This window comes from Hemiscyllium ocellatum, chromosome 9, assembly GCF_020745735.1.
Source record: "Hemiscyllium ocellatum isolate sHemOce1 chromosome 9, sHemOce1.pat.X.cur, whole genome shotgun sequence".
Classification (NCBI taxonomy): domain Eukaryota; kingdom Metazoa; phylum Chordata; class Chondrichthyes; order Orectolobiformes; family Hemiscylliidae; genus Hemiscyllium; species Hemiscyllium ocellatum.
This window is the reverse complement of record NC_083409.1, coordinates 49,591,945-49,614,986: the sequence shown is the minus strand read 5'-3', so window position 1 is coordinate 49,614,986 and position 23,042 is coordinate 49,591,945. Positions and strand designations below refer to the sequence as shown.

Here is a 23,042-nt window from a genome sequence, read left to right as displayed (position 1 = left end):
CTGCATATTTTAATCTGTGGGAGGAAACGCATGTTGACCCAAGGAGAACGTACAAACTTCACACACACAGATGCCCAAGACTAGAATCGAATCCAGGTCCCTGAGAGGCAGCAATGTTAACCACTGAGCCACCATGCCGGCCCCTTGTTTATTTTTGCAGCTGCACTAAAGATTTCTCAGTTTTGTTTGATTTCCACCTTTTATCTATGACTCAACAGTCTGTAAAACATGCAAAAGAAAGATGAATTTAGCCTTTAGAGTCAATCAAGTTTAATCTGAGGTCGGGGGTCACAATTGTGAGAATCCCAGGAAAAATACATTTCTTCCTACACTTTCTTTTTCTGTGCTGGTGCGATTTTTATGAGCCTTAAACACAAAGTAAACCTCTTTGGTGGGTTCGTGACCATTGGGGGAAGCCTATTAAAGATTCTAGAACATTCTGAAAGATAAGTTTGAAATATTTTGACACTTCAAATGAGACAATCAGCTACTTTATTATAAAGGAGATGTGTTTTTGATCCAGTATTTCATTGCAAGGATATACTGTGCAAAGGTAATTTGAATTTTACATATAATTGTTGTTATGCATGCTAATAGTTTCTCATTTGTCAAATGCATTAAGACATAACAAAATAAGCCCTTACAGCCTCTTCAGTTATGTTTTGTGCTTTGAGTTAAATTGATTGATGACAGCACTGGCTGTTTTTCAAAAAAAGTCCCACTCATTGACTGACACTGTGTTAAGTAAGTGGGCGAAAAGTTGGCAAATGGAGTAATATGTGGGAAAATGTGAAGTTGTTCATTTTGGAAAGGAGAAAAAAAAGAATAGAATATTATTTAAATGGAGAAAAACTGTAAAAAGCTGCAACACAAAGGGGTACTTGTACATAAACAGAAAGCTAACACACAGGTATAGCAGGTAATCAGGAAGGCTAGTGGAAAGTTGACCATTATTTCAACGGGGTTGGAGTATAAGAGTAGGGAAGTCTTTGTGCAACTGTTCAAGGTGCTGGTGAGACTACATTTGGAGTGCTGTGAGTCATTTTGGTCCTTCTATTTAAGGAAAGATAACATTTTATTGGAGGCAGTTGAGAGGAGGTTCACTGGGATGATCCTTGGTGTGGAGGGATCATCATTTAAGCAAAGGCTGAACAGGTTGGGATTCTGCTCTCTGGAGGGGAGGGGGAAAGCTGAGACATGTAGAGGGAGGGACAAGGATGGTGATGGGGTGGGGAGGGTACCGCTAGCTGAATGTGGGTAGGTGGAACAGCATCAGAGGGGATCTAAAGGAGGGGAAAAATTTAGGAGATCCACAGTTGCATCCATAGCAGGAGTGTAGGGGACAAAATGGCATTCTTAAGGTATAATATCGATGGTGAAGTTTAAATGTGGTGGGTATCTATTTGTCCACTCTACCAACATAAGTGGCACCACCTTCTTTATGATATCTCACACTCACTCTTTCCCTGCTATTGCACCCAATTCTCACCAGAGTTTGTGGTCTATCCCTCTCACTATTGTCTGCAACCTCCTTCCTCACTCACTCTCACCCACTCCAACCTCCAGTACCACTAAGCCTGCATGCCCTCTATGGTATCTGCACATTCATTCAGGACCTGCACCAATAGTGACAGCTGTGCATCTCCCTTAGACTTTTCTCCCTCTCATTCCAGGAGGAAAGTAGCCCACAATAAAAGGCAGACAAAGTCAAAATGGATGGTGAGCTGCCTGGCATTCAGCTCCTCACTCCTATCTGGAGACGGTCCACTCTCTGACCACCCCAACAGGCTAACTGACTGCGTCCAAACCTTGGACTGGTATGGGAGGCTGCCCTTGACCTCCTGTGCCAGCACCCTTTGGTTGATGGCTATCCCCCCTTGCCTTGACTGCTGACAACCAAGACACATTTCCTGGCTTTATGCCTGTACTAAATGTCACAGCAATATAGCAGCACTCTCAGTCTAATAACAATCTTCAATACAAGGCAAGGTACGAATGCCGAGGGCATTCTGGTAGGCTGAAGTCCTGTGAAGCAAGTGGTGAGTTGAAGTCACCAGCTACCTCCACTGACTCCCATGTCAAATTGTCAGCATCTAGTTTGTGAGCCATGATTTGGAGGTACTGGTGTTGGACTGGGGTGGACAAAGTCAAGGTCATACGACATCAGGTTATAGTCCAGCAGGCTGATTTGAAATCACAAGTGTCCAGAGCACTGCTCTTTCGTCAGATCAGTTTGTTAGCAGCAGATGGTAAAAAAGAAAGCTGCATGTTAATGAGATGTAATATGGAGTAAAAAGGTCGTTAGCAAGCAATAATCCCCTTCATTAGCCAACTCACCACTCTATAGCCAGAATCTTGTCTCAACGTACAGAACTTAATTACAACATGTGACAAGTTCCTCCTGCCATTGAGAATGGCTTCACAAGATTTCTTGCACAATCCTAGCAGATTTTTTCGCCATAGCCCATGTCATTCAGATCTCGATACGATTCAGCCTAACATACACACTTTTTTCAAGTGACTTACCTTCTACTCAACACATGTTCTGCAATTTTGTCAAGGTTGAACTAACGGAAGGATGTGCAGATTTGATTTAATGAAAAGATTTCTTACTCTCACATTGTTGCTCCCCCAACAGTCCCAGGTACTCAGTGAGGCCTGTGGATGCTCAGCATCATAACATTGCACTTCAGTTGTACAATTTATGTTAATTATTGTTTCTGTTGTTTAAACGTAACAACCTGGGGTATGATACATGATTAATCAAAGATCTGATATCAAACTGATTGAAAGCAGGGGTTACCTGTCTAAAGGAGTCACCAATGAAGATACTATATTGCTTGTAAGTTATCCCTTGTCCCAGTATTTGTACCTGCAACCTTCAAGCAGCTGTTTTCATCCTGCATTTCTTGTGTTTAATTAAAGTTTGCCCAACCAGTGTTCTTACCAATTAAAAAGGTGGCAAAATAATTTTGAGAAACAGAAGGATTACAAGTTATTTACATTTGTGGTACAATATCAGACATCAATTAGCATTGTAACCTTCCACCACTGGCAACAGGATTCAAGTCTCCACTCAACTGCATCGAATTACTTGACAGTATGGAATGGAAACTGACCATTCGGCTCCACCTGTCAATGTTGACTGTCCTCCTCTTCAGCAATAGTGCTGCCTGCTTCTCAAATCCCGTCATACCCTTTCCTTTTGCCTACTTTCTGACTAATTAAATGTTGCCAGGTTCTCTGCTTCAATCACATCACAAATTTGATTCGGTCTAAAAGTGATAAATGAAGTAAGGTGAGGACTAGAGAGAATGGAGGAGGAGTGAAGGGTGATACTGGAGAGTAGAACACAGATGTGTGCAAGTTGCTTCGTGTGAAATTAAGTATTATGTGGACTCGTGCTACTCGACTGAATCTTTCGACCAACTTGTTTGCTGACTGAACTAGTTTGCAATTATTGAGTTTGCAGTGACTAAAAACATGGATCATGCCAAACCATAGCAGTCATATTGTGAAACAATGGATTTCAAAACTAATTTCCTATCGCAGGAAATATATAGCAGTGATAAAGGTTAAACATTCCTCTTTGAGACTAAAAGAAATGATCAATATGATCATAAAACGTAACCAGATGCACTTCTTTCTCTTTTGTTTAACTTATAGCACTGTTCCAATCTTCAAACCTGAAATCTATTATGAAAAAGGAAGGTGGAAATGTCAAATTGAGGAATCTCCCAGCCAAAAAAAACCTTCAGTTTATTGGTGTAAATGGCGGGTGAGCATCAAGTGAAATCTTACAGTCAGTTGAGATCTGTTACATGTTCAAATTTTGTTTTATGTTTGAATGATGGGTATTTCCGCCAGTAATTTTAACAAATATTACATTTCAGCTATGAAAGCACATCAAGCGAAGATTCCAACTCATCAGAAGGTCCAGACAGTGACTTGGAAAAGGACTATGTCAACAAAGCAGAAATGTCCAAGGACACCGAGGGAGCAGAGCATGGTGAAGTTCAGCCAACAAGAATCGATGCTAACGTCAATGTTAGGCAGCACTGCAGCAAAAGGTATGCCGCTTGCTGCAATGGTGGATGCAGTCTTATAGCTAAAAACAATTAAAAGCAAGAGAGTGTAATTAATAGACCGAACACCAAGTGTTCTGTTAGTGTTCCTGGGACATCAAAACGATCAAGACATTTAGCATCCTCAGCCAAACTGAAAGAGGAAGAAGTCAGAGTGAAATGTCTCCTACTTGCCACAAAGATAAAGGATTGAGACAAATGGGAAGGAGTCGGGTTTTAAACTGGAAATTCTGTCTTTAAAGACTAGGGCTACAACCTGGAAGCTGAATGCAGATAGTCAGTTTAGACAGTGACAGGTCAGCTAGAAAAAGGGTGTGTACTGAAATTCTGAAAAGGTGTGAAACTGCCCGCAAAACTAAAGAAGACATGCTCCTCATTATTTACTTTCAAGGGTGCAGGTTGGGGGTAGAGAGCTCCCAGTGGACAGTCAGATATTGATGGCCAGCTCCGAAGTGACAAAAGGGAGGAGGTGCATAACATGCACACAGGGCATGCCCTAAAGGATGTAACCCATCTTCCTTCCTGCCTTTTAGCCAGTCTGGTTAGAAAAACAGCCCATTCCTTCCCACCTGCCTGCCCACACCAACTGTATAATGGTGTTGGGAGCATAACATTTGGGTCCATGAGCTTGTTAAAAATGTCAATTGTCATTTATTTTGCCTTTAAAAGGCAGACTCCTGCCAATTTTAAAATGGATCTGAAGGATGAGGGCTAGCTACTCCCATCGTATTTTATGTGCGTCCATTGCTGAAAGCATACCATAGAATCCAGCCCATTGAGTGGAGAAAATATGTATTTTTTTAAAACAACCATAACTCTGTATGCACACTTGCTCTCAACAAAATAAATTGGAACAATTCACACCGATCTTATTTTGTTAATGTGTTTCCAGCCTGTCTATTTGAAAGATTGGAGCAACACTCGGGGGGGGGGGGGGGGGGGGGGGGGGTGCGCACATGTGAAGAATACAATATCTGGTTTAGATCTCAAGTGGTTGCTCTTGTTTGCATGCTTCAGCTACGTGCTCTATGAACTGATTTTGGCTAATATGGGGCTCATGTCTGACCATACAATGTCCAGACCATTAATGGGGTGACTAGTAAATTTGGTTATGGTCCTTATGTGACGCTTTGGAAACTTCACCAGATTTCTCACTTATCCTTTCCCAGTTTACTTTTGACTGAGTAACTCAGCATTTCCGAAACCAGGTGTATTTATAAACTGGAAGTGGGAAATGCAGTTGTGCCTGTTTCTGAAGATGATTGCTGCTCAAAACAACCACCTGCTCCTAACTGCAAATTCAGCTTTAGCACTGAGCCAGGGCTTCTTGTGGTGCAGTGGTAGTGTTCTTACCTCTGAGCCAGGAGAAACAGGTTTAAGTCCCACCCACTCCAGTAGTTTGAATAACAGTGAGGCTAAACTGCTGGCCAGAGACAGGGTCAGTAATGAACTCAAATACGCAGAACATTACCGGGAAATGGAAACTTTCACAGTGCTCTTTTTGTTTATCTTTGTTCATTGAGGTAGGGCATCATGGATGACATGAAGTCAAAGGTTAAACAGGTTCAGACTCTACTCATTGGAATTTACAAGAATCGGAGATGTTGTCTGTGAAACATATAGGATTCTTAAGGGGCTTGACTGGGTAAATGCTGAGAGGATGTTTCCACTCGGTGGGAGTCTAGGACCAGAGGACATCGCCTCAGAGTAAAGGGGCGCTATTGTACGACTGAGATGAGAAGGAATTTCTTCCCTAAGAGGATTGTGAATCTTTGGAACTCCTTGACATAATGAGCTGTGTGAGTAGAATCCTTGTGTATGTTTAAGGCTGAGATAGATAGATTGTTGATCCGTTGGGAAATCAAGGGTTTTAGGGAAAGGTGGACATTAGGATTGTTGGATCAGCCATGACCTTATTGAATAACGAAGCAGACTTAAGGGGCTGAATGGCTTACTCCTGTTCCTATTTCTTATCGAATCTTCTGACTCCGAATTGGAATTTATAAAAGTGTTTTTTTTTGTAAATTCTGTTTTGTGATCTAGTATGAAAGAGTCTCCTGCAGGACACTGGCTGATTGTAATAATTGTCATTATAGAAAGCTTTACAAGAAGAAAGACCCCCTTCTAGGTTGTGAATAGTACACTCTGACCTGCATGTTACCCAGTGAGTAACAGGGTAGGAACCTGACTACTGGGTCCATCCAACTTTGACCAACACACCTAATCAACACTGTCAGATCCTGAGCCTAGTCTTGTGTAATTGCTACAATTTAGTTTATTTTTCTAACAGGCACGAATTGAAGTTGGGCCTCATCTCTGCTTGTCTGAACCTGAAGGATCACCTCAATGAACTGGAGGTCACAAATGATAAAGACGTGGTATGGTACTTTCTCCTGTTTTAACTTTAAATGCGAGAATCGATAGCGTACTGAGAGAGTTTGAAGCACAATGTGTTCTTCTTGACTGTTGAGCTTCAGTGTCAGTAAGTTTTTCAGCAGGACTGACTTTAATGGATCAAAGGATCATGAGTTGTTGTACTCACCCATACAGACTAAAAAGGTAGAAGCTTCACTCTGCAGCCTCTGCACTGACCCCTGAAGAGTCTTCAATGCCATCAGTTCCTGAAGTGAAAAACTATTTTAAAAATTCATAGTTCCTTATTGCTTCTCAGTCATCGCTGTCGTCAGTGGTGGGCAGGTTGTTGGGGTCAATCCTGAGGGACAGGATATACATGTATTTGGAAAGGCAAGGACTGATTATGGATAGTCAACATGGCTTTGTGCGTGGGAAATTATGTCTCACAAACTTGATTGAGTTTTTTGAAGATATAACAATGAGGATTGATGAGGGCAGTGTGGTGGACGAGATCTATATGGACTTCAGTAAGGTGTTCAACAAGGTTCCCCATGGGAGACTGGTTAGCAAGGTTAGATCTCATGGAATACAGGGAGAACTAGCCATTTGGATACAGAACTGACTTAAAGGTAGAAGACAGAGGGCGGTGGTGGAGGATTGTTTTTCAGACTGGAGGCCTATGACCAGTGGAGTACCACAAAGATTGGTGCTGGATCCACTACTTTTCAACATTTATATAAGTGATTTGGATGTGAGCATAAGAGGTACAGTTACTAAGTTTGCAGATGGCACCAAAATTGAAGGTGTAGTGGACAGCGAAGAAGGTTACCAATGAAGAAATGGGATCTTGACCAGATGGGCCAATGGGCTGAGAAGTGGCAGATGGAGTTTAATTTAGATAAATGCAAGGTGCTGCATTTTGGGAAAGCAAATCTTAGCAGGATTTATACACTTAATGGTAAGGTCCAAGGGGGTGTTGCTGAACAAAGAGACCTTGGAGTGCAGATTCCTAGCTCATTGAAAGTAGAGTTGCTGGTAGATAGAATAGCGAAGAAGGTGTTTGGTATGCTTTCTGTTATTGGTCAGAGTATTGAGTACAGAAGTTGGGAGGTCATGTTGTGGCTGTTCAGGACAGTGGTTAGGTCACTTTTGGAATATTGCGTGCAATTTTGGTCTCCTTCCTGTCAGAAGGATATTGTGAAATGTGAAAGGGTTCAGAAAACATTTATAAGGATGTTGCCAGGGTTGGAGGATTTGAGCTACAGGGAGAGGCTGAACTGACTGGGGCTGTTTTCCCTGTAGCATTGGAGGCTGAGGGGTGACCTTATAGAGGTTTATAAAATCATGAGGGGCATAGATAGGATAAATAGACAAAGTCTTTGCCCTGGGGTCGGGGAGTCCAGAATTAGAGGGCATAAATTTAGGGTGAGAGTGGAAAGTACTAAAAGAGACCTAAGGGCAACATTTTCACATAGAAGGTGGTACATGTATGGAATGAGCTGCCAGAGAATGTGGTAGAAGCTAGTACAATTGTAACATTTAAAAGACATCTAGATGGGTATATGAATGGGAAGGATTTGGAGGGATATGGGCCGGGTGTTGGTAGGTGGGACTAGATTGGGATATCTGATCAGCATGGACGGGTTGGACCAAAGGGTCTGCTTCCATGCTGTACAGCTCTATGACTCTGTGACTACATCCCAAAAGGAAGGTGTATAATTTGAGTAAAAGCAGCAATGGACTGAGGAAAGTGTCACCAAATATTGAACAATGTAATTTTTGTTCTGATCAACAGTGTGTTTGTTTGTGTAGTGCTTGTGGTTTTAGCCTAGCAACCACTGATGTAACCTTTAAACACTATGGTAGGTTCCCAAATATAATTCAATAAATCTGACAATTTGTGGTTTAGCACAAGAACAAAGTGTAAATGGTTGGACTGCAGTAAAAAAAAATCACCTAGTTCCGTACTCTCTTTCAAGGAGTGGGACTTGCTGCAGTTGTCTTGTCTGACACGTACGTAACTCCAATCTTCACAACTTGATTCAATCCTGATGTTGAATTTTTCTGAGGGTATGGGTTTCTCACCCCATCAGTTTGCCATGGCATTGCCATCACAACATTCTCGGAAGCAGCCCCCTCTGAATGTACCTTTCAAATAAGAATATAAGTGGACCCCAAGAAGAGAAGATCAGTCAGAGTGGACAACCAGCAGGTCGGCTGGGAGGGGTAATGGTGATCGTGGATCTCTTCTGCAAACGTGAGGGGCCCACACACTGGTCCATGATGTAGAGGGGCAATTCACCACAGCATTAGGTTTGGCCTCAGTTGTGGATTTTCATCCTAAAGGCTCCTTCATTGGGACATGACACATCTAGCTTTGCAGGCAACCAACCACCACTAGGAGACCTGCTCCGAATAGCTGTCCTTTAACACTGGGAATTTGTCTTCACCTTTGGAAAAGGGCCCCTCAGTGCTGCCTTTATACGCTTCATTTGCTGCCCTCCCTGGAAAAGTTTCACTGCATTTGGAAAGCATTGGGAGCCAATCAGACTTCACTCGTTCCTATTTTCCCATTACCTTGCTTCCAAATGTACTTGCTGGGATAAGGAAAATCCAGACATGAATGTGGTTTGAGGCACTTACCACACCATCACCTTCACTGGGAAACTAAAGATTAACTGCCCTAATACCACCTTACCAAATACTAATGGAAATAACTTACGCTTACTCAGAAAGCCAACAACATATTTTCAAAGTTTAGTCATTTGTAATATAGACAAACACGATGTCTTACTTATACAAAATGCAGTCCCACAAAGAACAGTGTGATAAACACACTGTTCATTTATTTTCGTTTACGAATAAGTGTTGACCAAAGGACCAAAAGACCTTGTCGTTCTTCAAATGTGGTCATGGAATCACAGACAGGACTGTGGTTTACATTCAGGTTAAAGGCTGGCAATGCAGGATACTCCCTCAGTTTGGAACTTAAACGTTAGCTCACATCATGCATTCAGGTCACCGCAGTTTGACTTTAAGGTACAACCTTAAAATCTGGAAGTCACAGAGTGATACCGCTGAAACACAAAGCTTGCTTTAGGAAAAGGGAAGAAATTTGGGAAAAGAAAATGATCACAGTTTAACAAAAATCCTCGATGCCTTATAACAAAGAAACTAACGGTTCCTGTTGTGCAGCTGATGTTTTCATGGCTGGTTTGTTTCTGCAGAGGCAGAATTTAAACACTGTTCAGTGGGAATGGTTCAGGATTTCCAGTCAGAAATCCGCAGCTCCTGAGACTGTTCAAGACTTTCTCCTAGAACTCCAAGAGATGTCACCAGATCTCCTTCACTTCGTTGTAAATGTGGCCGATGAAAATCAGAACACCGCACTCCATTACAGTGTCTCCCACTCCAATTTTCCTATTGTGAGACTCTTACTGGACACAGGTATTTAAAACTCAGTTTTTCAGGATGCCGAAGTGCAGATAATTTATTGATAGAGTACCAAATTAAAAATATTCCCCTGATGTATTAACGGGTGAATGCACAGTTGTCAGGACACTAAGTTATGCAAATCAAACTATTTTTCCAGATAGACTTTTGGAGGGTAATAATGAAAAGGGTTCCCATACCTAGGGGAAAAGAGGAGTTAAGAAACACATCAGGATCTAATCAAATGATGGAACAGGCTCAGGAGCTGAATGGTCTACTGCTGTCCCTAAGTTGTCATGACTTCAATGCCCGAGGTCTAGAAATGAGCTCCCACTTTGGTCATTATCCAAGAACCACTTGTGTAAGTTATGTACATTTGAATGTCAAGTCAGGTGAGATATGATCAGGCAGTGACGTCTCCACTGTTGGTTAGCTGTATTTAGACTCATAGTTATAAACTGGTCACTTAAACAGGGCTTCAAAGGTTTGCCAGAGCCTATGGAACTGCATCTGGGCAAGATGCAGTCTTTGAGGAAAGAAGAAAGACCTGACCAGTTGATCTATGAAAACAGATTGTAGAGATATGCTGCTGAGTGTGAGTCTAATTTATTCAGTTGCCTCTACTTGACTTCTGACAGATGCAACATATCACAAATGTGTTGTGTCTGTAATGGTGAGGATGCACTGTTTTCCTGGACCAACTCACCTGCATCCTCTGGCTATTTTTTAACTGAGCAGGGAGGTTTAAGAAATCCTGGAGCAATGTAAAGAAGCTAGACACACCTAATCCATCAGTTTTCTATTTCCTTTCTCCTTGAAGTTATGCATGGAGCTGAGCATTTCCAGGGCTAACAAAGAGGAGGAAGTCATGGTTTTCCACAATGGATACCAAAGGGTCTTTGATGTCCAGCTCAGGTTCTGCTACATATGCAAAATTAAATGAAACTTTTGCTCCAGTAACATAGGAATGAGCTGCTCCTTGCCTTGTGAGTCTATGCTCAGTCTACTTGTTTGGTCAATGGAATAGACACTTACAGTATTTCAGATTGCTGTGTCTGGGTGTGGAAGGTCGGGGGAGACGTGGGGAATTGGGGTGCTGGGGAGAGTAGGCAGTGTGATCTTGCGGGGTTACATTTCAGCTATCAATCACCAAGTGGCAGAGTATTCCAGCTGGTCACCTCATTCAGCTTATGGGAGATTGGCGTAGTTGAAATCTTAGACTCATACTTTACTTCTGCCAAACTGTAGGCAACAAGTATATGCCATTATTATTGATGAAGGGCAGGGAGCAAAGCATGATAACTGTCCATATTATTCTGCTGAAGCTTAGAGGAACACTCCTTCTTCTTCTCATGATTGCACCAGGATAACTTTTATGCATAAGCATTTTGATGTTGTCTGCTTTGTTATTCCACCTGAGAATGGGTAGAGAGTATAAGACACTACCTTTTCCATCAAGATTGCCATTTAGATGTCCCATGTGTACCATCTGATCACAATGTGCAGAAGACCTCTTCGAAGATAGTGGCAGTTGGAGCACTGTCCGTTAAACCATTTTTGAGCCACTACATCCATGTTTCTGCTGGGCAGCTCAGGCTAAGAAGACATTATCAATAATGGAGGAGGATGTTAAGCAAGATTTCAAGGAGTCTTTTTTCCATTTCCAAATGACTTCTCACCTGCTCAAAGATGTTAATGCATGCTCCAAACCAGGCTCCCTGCTCTGAGTAGTTATCCTTTAAACAGGAGCTGGCACATCAACAGCTGCTTGTACGTGGAAGTAAAGCTCATTTGTTCCTGTTTTAATCTGAACCCACACATGAACAGATACTGGCAAGTTTCATTGGATTGTGATCAGCAACAGGCTGATTGGCTTATTCTTATGAACTCCCAAAGCAGTTATTCTTACTGCTGCAATTAGTTCTCACTTCCGCCAACTCCAAACAGACCCTCCACCAAGAACATCTTCCCCTTCCCATCCCTCTCAGCCTTCCGCATTCCCTCCCACAGTCCTTGGTTCATGCCACCCTCACCACCAAACCCCCAGGTACCTTCCCCTGCAACCTGAAAACATGCAAACCTGCTGGTCCACCACCCCCCTCTCATCTCCATCCAGGGCCCCAAACAGTCCTTCCAGGTGAGACACAGGTTCACCTGCCTCTCTTCCAACCTAGTTTACTGCATCAGGTGCTCCCAATGTGATTTCCTCTACATCAGGGAGACCAAATGTAAACTTAGGGAACGGTTCACCGAGCATCGCAGCCAGGTCTGCAGGGGCCGACTGGACCTTCCAGTCACCGCCCATTTCAATTCTCCCAACCACTCCCTTTCCAACATGACCATCCTTGGCCTTCTATATTGCCAAAGCAAACCACAGCACCTACTGGAGGAACAACACTTTATCTTCCACCTGGGCATCCTACAGCCCAGAAGACTCAACATTGAATTCTTCAATTTCAAATAACCTCCCTTCCCATCCCCCAATTTCCTTTCCAGCCCCTTCCCCTCCCTGCCACTGCTCTCTGCTACCAACTGGATTAATTCCTCCCATTGACCAACCAGGTCGTACCATCTACTTGTCTTCACCTATCCCCACTTCCCCACCCTGTCCCTGCCTCCTCCTTTATCTGCAGCTCCCCCACACCCATCTCCAGCCCTGAAGAATGGTTACACCCAAAAATTCGACTTCTGCACCTCCTGATGCTGCCTGGCTTGCTGTGTTCTTCCAGCCTCTTGCCTGTCTACTTAGTTCAGTAAAGGCAGGAAAGAGACAATATATCTTTCTGCTTTCTATATTCCAGTTACCATGTAATGCATTTCCCCACCTTCAGGCCTCTGGGGAAACAAGACAACCAAATTGACGTAACTCTACTCATTTGAATTCTATAAAGGTGGTGAGAAAGAGGAATTAGCTTAGCTCACTCTCTGTATGTCTTATTCTTCTTACATGGATTATTATTGCTGATTAGGTGTCTGCAATGTGGACCATCAGAACAGGGCAGGATACACTGCGACCATGCTAGCATCACTGGCTTCTGCTGAAACAGCTGAAGAGTTGGCGGTGGTCAGGAAGCTTCTGCATTTGGGAAATGTCAATATCCAAGCTACTCAGGTATTGATCGGGATGGACTAATCTTTATACATTGTTCACATCACTGACTCCTGTTTTATCCCTTGTTTATTTTTCAAAGTCAGAAAGAATAATTTCGAATGCTGCATGTACTTAATGTAACATATTGAATCTATGACAGGGACCTTGATGGCGAAAGTAAAGCAAATGAGGTATTAGGATGTACTGAACAGTCAGTTGAGCTAAATAGTGAAGCACTCCTACAACTTTGTAAAGTATTGACACAACCCCCACTCTTGTAATATCGTGTTACAAGTCTGATCACCACAGTACATAATGTTAGGGCAGCAATAGAAAGGCACAAAAGAGTGGAAATAGAAGGATTTGAGAGGTTTGAGGGATTGGTTTTAAGGATTGATTATATAGGAAACTGTGATATGTTTTGAGAGGAAATTTAAGTGAACATATGCATTAAATGTTAAAACTTCAAAAGAATAGAGGACTAGAGTGCCCTTCGGGTTCAAATGCAGTGACGTTTAGTCATTTTGCAGCAAGTGGCTCACACTGGATTTCCCAAATTGGATAACTTCTTGATTTTCTTCACCAGCAGACATGTGGCATACATTAGGAATGTGGTAGATCACACATTACTTGGTTGGATGGGTGCAATTACAATAACAACTTAAGAAATTTATTTAGAGCAACACTATCACCTTCAAATTCACTGTTAAGTACCAAGTTTCTTTTGATGTTCCTTCACATCACAGGACAAAATCTTGGAATTCCCAATGCATCTGGGCTGCACTAGTTCACAGTAATAACCATTGCTCACTGCATTGTGAACTTGACCCCAGGTGGAAAGAAAAAACTGGTGTGTGAGATCATGCTTACATCAAGTGGGCAGCTTGTGAGCTACCAACCAGGTCAGGATTTCCTCAATCCAGAGGAAGATTTGGCCCCAGGGTCTGGTCAGCCAGACTAATGAGGGCTTACAGTAAATGAAAGACTAGGAAATGCTGCTAACTATTGGGTGAGAACAGAATTGTTTCTGGATCCATGATTTGGCTTTCATATCAAATGACAAATTTACAAACATCCAAAAAATAAACTGAATAGACCAGTTTCTGCATCAAATCTGTTCCCCATTCTAGCCAGCTCATGACCATTGAGTGGCATTAACCTTGTCACCGCCACCACCAGTATGTAATCTCCTGAGAGAGGCAGGGAATATCTGAGTGAGACCCAGAGTTCATACAGAAAAATATATTCCAGAAAATTAATTTCTGATCTCTTCAAGATGATCAGAACCAATCCAGAACACAAAGATGAGCCAAGTAGTTTTCAATTTCTCCCAGCCGTATGTGGTGCCTGTTCCTTGCCATCATTCATGACCCCAGGGTTTGGACCATATTACTTTCAGCTGGACCTTGGCGGTCAAGTCTTCACTTCAGTACAATGTAATCATTTAAATGGCCACTGATAAACTTTAACACCTAAAGCTGACAGTTTCCTTCCCTTTAACAGGCTGGTCAGACAGCTTTGATGCTAGCTGTCAGTCATGGAAGGACCGATATGGTTACAGCTCTCCTGTCTTGCGGGGCTGATATTAATATCCAGGATGACGATGGATCCACTGCACTCATGTGTGCATGTGAGCAAGGAAACGTGGAGATGGTTAAGCTGCTGTTGGCTCAGCCTGAGTGTAACATTGCATTAACTGATAAAGTGAGTACAGTGCCATCTAGTTTCAGCTGTGTTCTTCTTTCCATTCTCTTCCTCCTCCTATTCCCCTCTTTCTCCACGTATTAATTTCTTCCTCATCCTTTACCCATTATTTTACTGTTTGTTTTCCCTTCTTCATTCATTAACGTACCTCCATGTGTACAATTTTCACCCCTCTCAATCTAATGGTTCATACACTAAAATAAGAACAGAAAGTGCAGGATCAATCCAGTAGATCTGGCAGTATTTGTGAGGGAGAAACCGGGTTAACATTCCAGGTCATTGTTTCAACAATGTGACTGTTCTTTGGAACCACGTCAGATGCGATCATACCTGCCGAGATTTATTTCCAACATTTTCTAGTTTTGTTTCAGATTTTCTGCATCTGTGGTATTCTGCTAATTCACTCAAGCTGCATTGTCATTTTCTTCAGGAGTTCACAAAAAGGCAATAGGTTCTTCTTTGGTTTATCTTTGGCTGTTTATCTGTTTATTATGTTACCCTTAATAAATCCTCAACCGAAACTTCATTATTGGCTCAGGAGAAACTGGGCATCTTGTTTCATATATCACAACTCTCAGGCTTTAGAAATCCCATCTTGTATAATGATGGATGACTTCTAGTAACAAGCTCAGACAGGACACAAGAGCAGGCTTAGCATTTGATTGCTGAATCTTCACTCACCACTTGTAAAGTTTGCCATGTTAACAATTATTCGATGCACTTCCCTTTCCTCCACCCACACTGTGTTCAAATCACATGGCACTGTCTCGCCCTTTTTATTCCGGGACCTCTAAATTATGGAATGCTTGACACCTGTTTCTCTTAACTCAATTGTGAAAATAATAGCTTTCAGCCTTTCAAAACACAACCTTGTCATTAGTCAATCATAATTCCTTATTTACCTTGTCCTTTTATAAATCACAGAATACAGCTCCCTGTGTCGTGCTAACCTTCTGTAACAGCAGCCCATCCAGCGCCACTCCCCTGCCCTGTCCCCATAGCCCTGCATATTTTTCTCTGCAGATATTCAGACATTTCCTTAATGGAAGTCATGACAGTCTCTGCCTCTATCACACTCTCAAGTCATGTGTTTTAGATCTTAACCCTTTACTACATAAAAACATTTTCCTCATGTTGTCATTGCTTCTTTAGCCAATCACCTTTACTCAGTGTCCTCTAGTTTTTGATCCAACCAATCCCCATGCTGTATATACTGGGTGCTGGCCCTCATAGCCATGAACAACCCAATCAAATTTCTCTCAACGTTCTCTTCTCTCTGGAGAACAGATCCAGATTCTCCAATATATCCAAGTAATTGGTCTCTAACCCCAGATAAATCATGTCTGTGCCCTCTGGGAACTTCACATACATCCTCAGTGTCCAGAATTGGACACAATACAGAGGAACCTCGATTACCCAAATATCAATTATCCAAGTTTCGGACTCTCCAAAGAAGATCTCAAAGTCCTGACTGAAACATTATATCAAAGGTGTTACCAACACTGATCGCATCTTTTGTTTACAATGATTAAAAGTGAATTCGGCTTACTGAACTGCTGCCAAGAACAGTCCTGGACATTGTTGGGAGCCCAGGCACTGTCTCCAAATGACTGATCTCCTGTACCTTCTCTCTCGCCCCACACTTTCCCTGGAGTACTACACAGGGATCTACCCTATACCCCCCTTCCCCAGATAATCTTTCCAACATAGGGCAAAGGGCGAGCTTGTCAAAAAGTTGCAGTAAAAAGGGGTGTATGTGTGGTGTATTATTTTGCAGTCTGTGCTGCTGTCTAGTCTCCTGAATGGGAATGGACTTGGCAAGTGCTCGCTGTGTCAATCCCATTGAACTGGACAGAGTGGGGGTGTGGGGTGTGGGTTTGGGTAGGCTTCAGCAATAATGCAGGTCCATTACACACAAGTGTGTCTCTGCTCAGAAACAAACTCTGAGACAGAGAGAGGGAGCAAGGCAGGCAGAGCGAGGAAAAAGGAAACTTCAGAAAACTCCGAGCCCCAGAGTAGAGGCATTGAATCAATTAACTGAATAATCAATTATCCAAACGAAATACTGCCTGCCTATCTTTTTCGGATAATTGAGTTTACTCTATATTTCAATTGATATTGAAGCAATCTTCTGTAAAAGTTCACTGTAAGTTTCTCACTTTTGTATCATTGTCTTTGTGGATGAAGCCCCAGAATCTATATCCTTTATTCATGCACCTTTACCCAGAATGCTCTTCACCTGCATCCCTTTTTAAAACTACACAGTAATGTGATGGCTCAGTTGTGCAGAGAGGCAGCAGGAAGTCTCTGAAAGCATCAGTCATCAGGCTTTCAACAGTTAGACAAACAGGTGGGCATCTCTGCAACCATGACAAGAATGTCTATCCTTACCCATTAATAACTGAAACTTTATGATAAAACAAGCACCATGCCCCATGTCATTCATTATTGGTCCATTTGATTCAGCTCATTCTCCAGAACCAGATCCAGCAATGCCTCCTTTCTCATCAGGAAGCAAATGTACTGATCAGGAAACTTCTCCGGAACACTGTGCAGAAACTCCTCCTTCCCCCTCTCTGCCCTTTTGTACCGATACTATCCGTAACTGATTTTCCTGTCTGCACCCATTTCACTGATAACAAAGTACTAGCCCGAATTCACATCCTCAGCCATTGAAAGATCTGTCTGATTTCTGAGTTATAGAGTCTCCTATTGCTATTTTTTTTAATCTTTCCCTGCTCGTCACCCTCTCCCCAGCCATTAAGCTGCACCGCCTGGATACACTATCATTCTGATCACTGTCTGGAACTGACAAGTTATTGGAGAATGTGCTACAGCATGGAAACTTCTTCCCTATCTGCTTCACCGTCACTCTGGCATGCTGGTCACCCATTCCGCTTCTGACTGCAAACACTTAAGCTACAGAGTGACCACAGCCAGGAATGAGCTGTCCACAAATCTGTTAGCCTCATGGATAAACCATAGCGATGCCAGCTGCTGCTTAAGGTCAAAGCCCAGAGTTGAAGAGGCTTCAGCTGATGACATTTGTGTGCATTCGGTTATCCAGAACACAAGGAATGTGCTAGAATTCCTGCATGGAATAGAATGCACACTCAATAGAATTGAGATGCCCTGCAAACACCTCCATTTATCAGACAATTAACTGACTCAACAGAAATAAATTCAAGACTTAAATAAGAGCTCACCAATCAGTTGCTTTTCTTATGCTCATGCCACTTAATATTGTACAAAAGTTAAATTAAATGTTTTTACTTATCTCTAAGAACCTGTTGCTGTAGGGAAAATATGCCATCTTCTACAACATCAAGTATCTGTGTGTATAGAATCAAATTATTTCTGGACCCATGTTTTAAGCTTTTATCATTATTTAACCTGATAAGCTTAATCTCAGAAATGAGGCCTTGCAGAGGGGTTCATGTTATCTGTTTCCTGTTGAGACAGTAATTGGCATTCACCCTAACGGGAACAAGGCTGCCCCCCCCCCCCTCCCCTACCTGTGCTGCTTGCTGTGGTCTATCACATTCCAAACTCTCGGAACAGAAGTGCGTACAACCTAAAACAACTTCATCATTTCAAGGTGATCCCAGCAACAGATGGTATGGGAATTTATAAACCGTTGCAATCATACAAGTGAACTCATTCTCCCCTGAGTTTTTGATTTTTGAGATAAAGTAGAAAGAACTTGATCTGCTTCAATACACAGACTTCTAAATACTCGATAATAAGTCTCCAGTATTTTGATACCCAAATCAAAAGAGCTGCTCCATTAGAAGTGTTGGTTTTATGAGCACAAAACATCACTAAAATAAATATATTTAAATGTTATTTTCATTTCATGGAACTTGCTGATTAATTTTGAATATATTAAATTGATTGATTGGAAATGAGGTTTTTTAATTGTGTTTATTCTTCATAGAGATCAATTTGATACTATTAGTTTATTATATCGATAGTAGCATACTAATTGCCAACTGAAAGATTATTTCAAAGGAGTACTATTGTGATTGCTACTGACTATGTCTAAAGTAATTATAGGGATTGTTTCAAGCATCTCTGAGAGCTCTATGGTGGTTGTCAGTGACCTACCATAGTAAGTGTACTTATGATTTTGACCTGGGGTTCAGAGGAGTCATTCACCTCCTGTCTCATTGTGACTCTTGGCAGACTTGCAATGTCACATGCTTTGTGAGCAGATTGAAAATAAGTCCCTTTTATTTGAACTTTGTCTGGAAGACAAAGGAGTGCTGTCGGGAAGGAGGGTGATGTCAATTTACATGAGCCAAATGTGAAAATGCAATTAAAATGGAGCTATCTGACAGAACTACTGGCCCCAGTTTTATTTTCCTATTCTTCTTTTGAGAATAAACTTCACCTCTACTTCATCATTTCCCACAATTGTGTGGGGTGAAGTGAAATGTTTCACATGCAGAGTGTTAGGCGTAGACTTCATCGCATCTGATTGGAGCATTCTGTGAATGGGCTTTGAACATAACATTGGTAGGGAAGTGCCCTTTGACAAAAGCTCATTGAGGAATATTTGTCATATGCCCAATGTTTCACATTCTGCTTCTGTCTGTTGTTTCCCTGCAGGATGGCAACACTGCTTTGACCATTGCACAGCAAGCTGGGCAGAAGGACACTGTTGTACTGTTGAACACCCATATGGATTGTGGCATGTCATAGAGTCATACAGCACGGAAACAGACCCTTTGATCCAACCAGTGCACGCCGATCACATTCCAAAACTAAACTAGTCCCATCTGCCTGTCCTTGGCCCATATCCCTCCAAACGTTTCTTATTCATGTACTCATCCAAATGGCTCTTAAATAATGTAACTGTACCCACATCCACCACTTCCTCTGGAAGTTCATTCTACATACAAATACAAAAAAAAATCCCCTCATGATTTGTTAATATCTTTCTCCTCTCACCCTAAGAATGTGCCCCCTTGTCTTAAAATCCCCCATCCTAGGCAAAGACACCTGCCATTCACCTTATCTATATTTCTTATGATTTTATAAACATCAGTAATGTCAACTCTCAACCTCATACGCTCCAATGGAAAAGGTCCCAGTCTATCCAGGGTCTCCTTATAATTCATACACTCCAATCCCAGCAACTTCCTGGTAAATCTCTTCTGAATCCTCTCCAGCTTAGTAATATCCTTCCTATAACAGAGCGGCAAGAACTGGACACCGTATACCAGAAGAAGCCTCATCAACGTGATGTCCCAACTCCTGTACTCAAAGGTCTGAACAATGAAGGCAGGTCATAAGCACGGTATCTATATGTGATGCAAACTTCAAAGAATTATGTACCTAAGCACCTCGGTCCCTCTATTCTACAACACTACCCAAGGCCCTGTTTTTATTTGGATAAGCCTTTCCTTTGTTTTACCAAAATTCAATACTTCACATTTCTCCAAATTAAACTCCATCTGCCACTCTTCAGCCCATTGACCCAATTGGTCAAGATCTCTTTGTAATCTTAGATAACCACCTTCATTGTCCACTATACCAACAATCTCAGTGTCATTTGCAAACTTATTAAGTTGTTTGGGGAGAGACTTCAGGGTGTTCTGGTTCTGAAGGATCTCTGTGTACTCATTCTTGAGTCTCAGAAAACTAGCATGCAGGTACAGCAAATAAAGAAAGTGAATGGAATGTTGGCTTCTATAGCTAAAGGAATAAAATATAAATTTATGGCAGTATTGTTGAAACTGTACAAGGTATTGGTGAGACCTCACCTAGAGTATTGTGCATAGTTTTGGTCCCCTTATTTGAGGAAAGATGTAATGGCATTGGAGGCAGTTCAGAGGACATTCACCAGATTGATCCCAGAGATGAGAGGTTTGACATATGAAAAGCGATTGAACAGTTTAGGCCTACAATCTCTGTAATGTATAAGAATGAGGGAAGATCAAATTGAGGTATTCAAGGTGATAAGTGGTGTAGATAAAATAGATGTGCAGCAGATGCTTCCTCTTGTCGGGTATTCCAGGATGAGAAGCCATGCTGTTAGGAGAAGGGGTAGCAAATTTAAAACAGAGTTGAGGAGAAACTACTTCTCCTAAAGGGTTGTGAATCTATGGAATTCACTGCCTCAAAGTGCAGTGGATGCTGAGATAGTGAGTAAATTTAAGGAGGAGTTAGACATATTTAATTGGTAATGGTTGAAGAGATATGAAGAGAAGGTGGGAAATTAGGGGGGAGGAGCATATCAACCAGGATCGAATTGCAGAGCAGACTCAATGGGCCCAGTGGCCTAATTCTGCTCCTACATCATATGAACTTATGAACTAACCATGCTTTCTATATTCTCATATAAGCCATTCATTTAAATGATGAAAGTGGACCCAGCACCAATCCCTGTAGAACACCACTGATCACAGACTTTCAATCTGAAAAACAACCCTCCACCATCACTCCCTCTCTCCTGCCATTAAGCCAATTTTGTATCCAATTGGCAAGGCTAACTCTGAATCCCATGTAATCTAACTTTACTAATTAATCTACCATGTGCAACCTTGTCAAAGGCTTTATTAAAGTCCAAGTAAACAATGTCAACCACTCAGCCTTCATCAATCTTCTTGATTACTTCAAAGCTCAATCAAGTTTGTGAGACATAATTTCCCTCACACAAAACCATGCTGACTATCTCTAATCATTCCTTGCTCTCCAAATGCAAATAAATCCTTTCTGTCCACTACCGAAGTCAAACTCACAGGTCTATAGTTCCCAGACTTTGCCTTAATCCCTTCTTAAACAAAGTCACAACATTAGCTCCTGTCCAGTCATTCAGCATCTCACCTATATTTATAGATGATGCAACTATTTTGGCAAGGAGCCCTGCAATTTCCTCTCTGACCACCTGAGATACACTAGATCAGATACTTGAGATATATCCACCTTTATACTTCCTACGCTCTCCAGTACTTCCTCTTCTGTAATGTGAACTGTTTTCAAAACATCAATATTTATTTCCCTGAGTTCTCTAGCTTCCATTTCTTTCTCCACAGTGAAAGACTGATGTGAAATATTTGTTTAAAATCTCTCACATCTCCTAAGGTTCAACACAAAGACAACCTCTTTGATCTTTAAGAGATCCTATTCTCTCTCTAGTTGCTGTCTTGCTCTTAATGTACTCTTTGGACTATCCTGAACCTTATTTGCCACGGTTATCTCGTATCCTTTCTTTGCCTTCCTGAGCTCCCTCTTAAGATTGCCCCTACATTCTTTATATTGTTCAAGAGATTCAGTTGGACTTAGTTGTCTATATCTCATATATGATTCTCCTATTTTCTAATTTCCATTCTATGTAGCTGCTCTTATTTCTTCACAATAAGAAGCAATCAGTTTCAGGACATTTATTTTTGATCTGGTGACAATGAACACTTCACATCTCTGAATTGCATATTTGAAAACTCTGACAACCTTTACAATTAATTGAGTTATCCTAATTATTTTAGTTTAGACTTTAGTTTATTCTCTTCAACCAGCTATTTACAAGCTGCATTTATGCAGCTTGATAATCCACCTTGAATTGCTCCCCCATCAGAACTTCCCATCTTCATAAAAGTAAATGACTATTCCAAATATACTACTTATAAACTTGTTATTGGAATAATTCTGTAAAAATCTTGCTCTACAATCAGCACTAAATTCTGAGATGCATATATGTTTCGAATTTATGTTGTGTGATAATCTCTGACTGCCCTAATATTTAAGATACATAAAGAGTGAACTATCATATAATATGGAATTAAATAGTGCTAATCCCATTTCAGTTCTGGTGAAATTATTCAAGCACAACACTTACTGTAAAATAAAGGATAAATACAGACTGTTAATAGTTAGTATTCTGCATTAAGAATATTCATACACTTGCAATCTCTTCAAGTTCATATATATTACAAAGTTTTATTGGAAAGCAGAAGAATTTATCGATGAGCATGCACTGGTTAATTAGCTGAAATGTAATGGATTCAACAATAACTATAATGCCAAAACACTTGTCGTTTTCATCTCATCTCCTAAACAGAATTTTATTCATTTGTAATATTACTTGCTTATTAAAATTCAGTGTCTTTGTTAACATGTATCGCTATCTAACATTAAATCTTGTCTACTACTACAACAATTTTGAATATTCGTTGTTGTGTACATTTTTATGTACATCCTCACACTGGTAATCAATAATTCAGGTGGAATAAACATGAGACTGTTGGCATTCACAGCTTATAGGAGAATCTAGCTAAAGGGAATGTGTCAGGAATCTAACAGCAAATGGTCACACTCTTCAATAAATATTTTTAGACATTACAATAGTCTATTTTCAGTTGATTTGGGTGGAA

General features: G+C 41.3%; 1 protein-coding gene across 1 annotated transcript in view; it reads left to right on the top strand.

Annotated features, from left to right (window-relative positions):
- Nucleotides 1–22,771, top strand: part of LOC132819020 (KN motif and ankyrin repeat domain-containing protein 1-like) — a 29,166-nt gene extending 6,395 nt beyond the window's left edge. Inside the window, exons 3-9 of the mRNA XM_060830273.1 lie at nucleotides 3,667–3,778; nucleotides 3,894–4,070; nucleotides 6,376–6,463; nucleotides 9,668–9,887; nucleotides 12,842–12,984; nucleotides 14,467–14,667; nucleotides 19,279–22,771. Of these exons, the coding sequence (XP_060686256.1) occupies nucleotides 3,667–3,778; nucleotides 3,894–4,070; nucleotides 6,376–6,463; nucleotides 9,668–9,887; nucleotides 12,842–12,984; nucleotides 14,467–14,667; nucleotides 19,279–19,371 (1,034 nt within the window). The 3' untranslated portion in view covers nucleotides 19,372–22,771. The remainder of the gene's footprint in view (nucleotides 1–3,666; nucleotides 3,779–3,893; nucleotides 4,071–6,375; nucleotides 6,464–9,667; nucleotides 9,888–12,841; nucleotides 12,985–14,466; nucleotides 14,668–19,278) is intronic.
- Nucleotides 22,772–23,042: the final 271 nt, after the last annotated feature.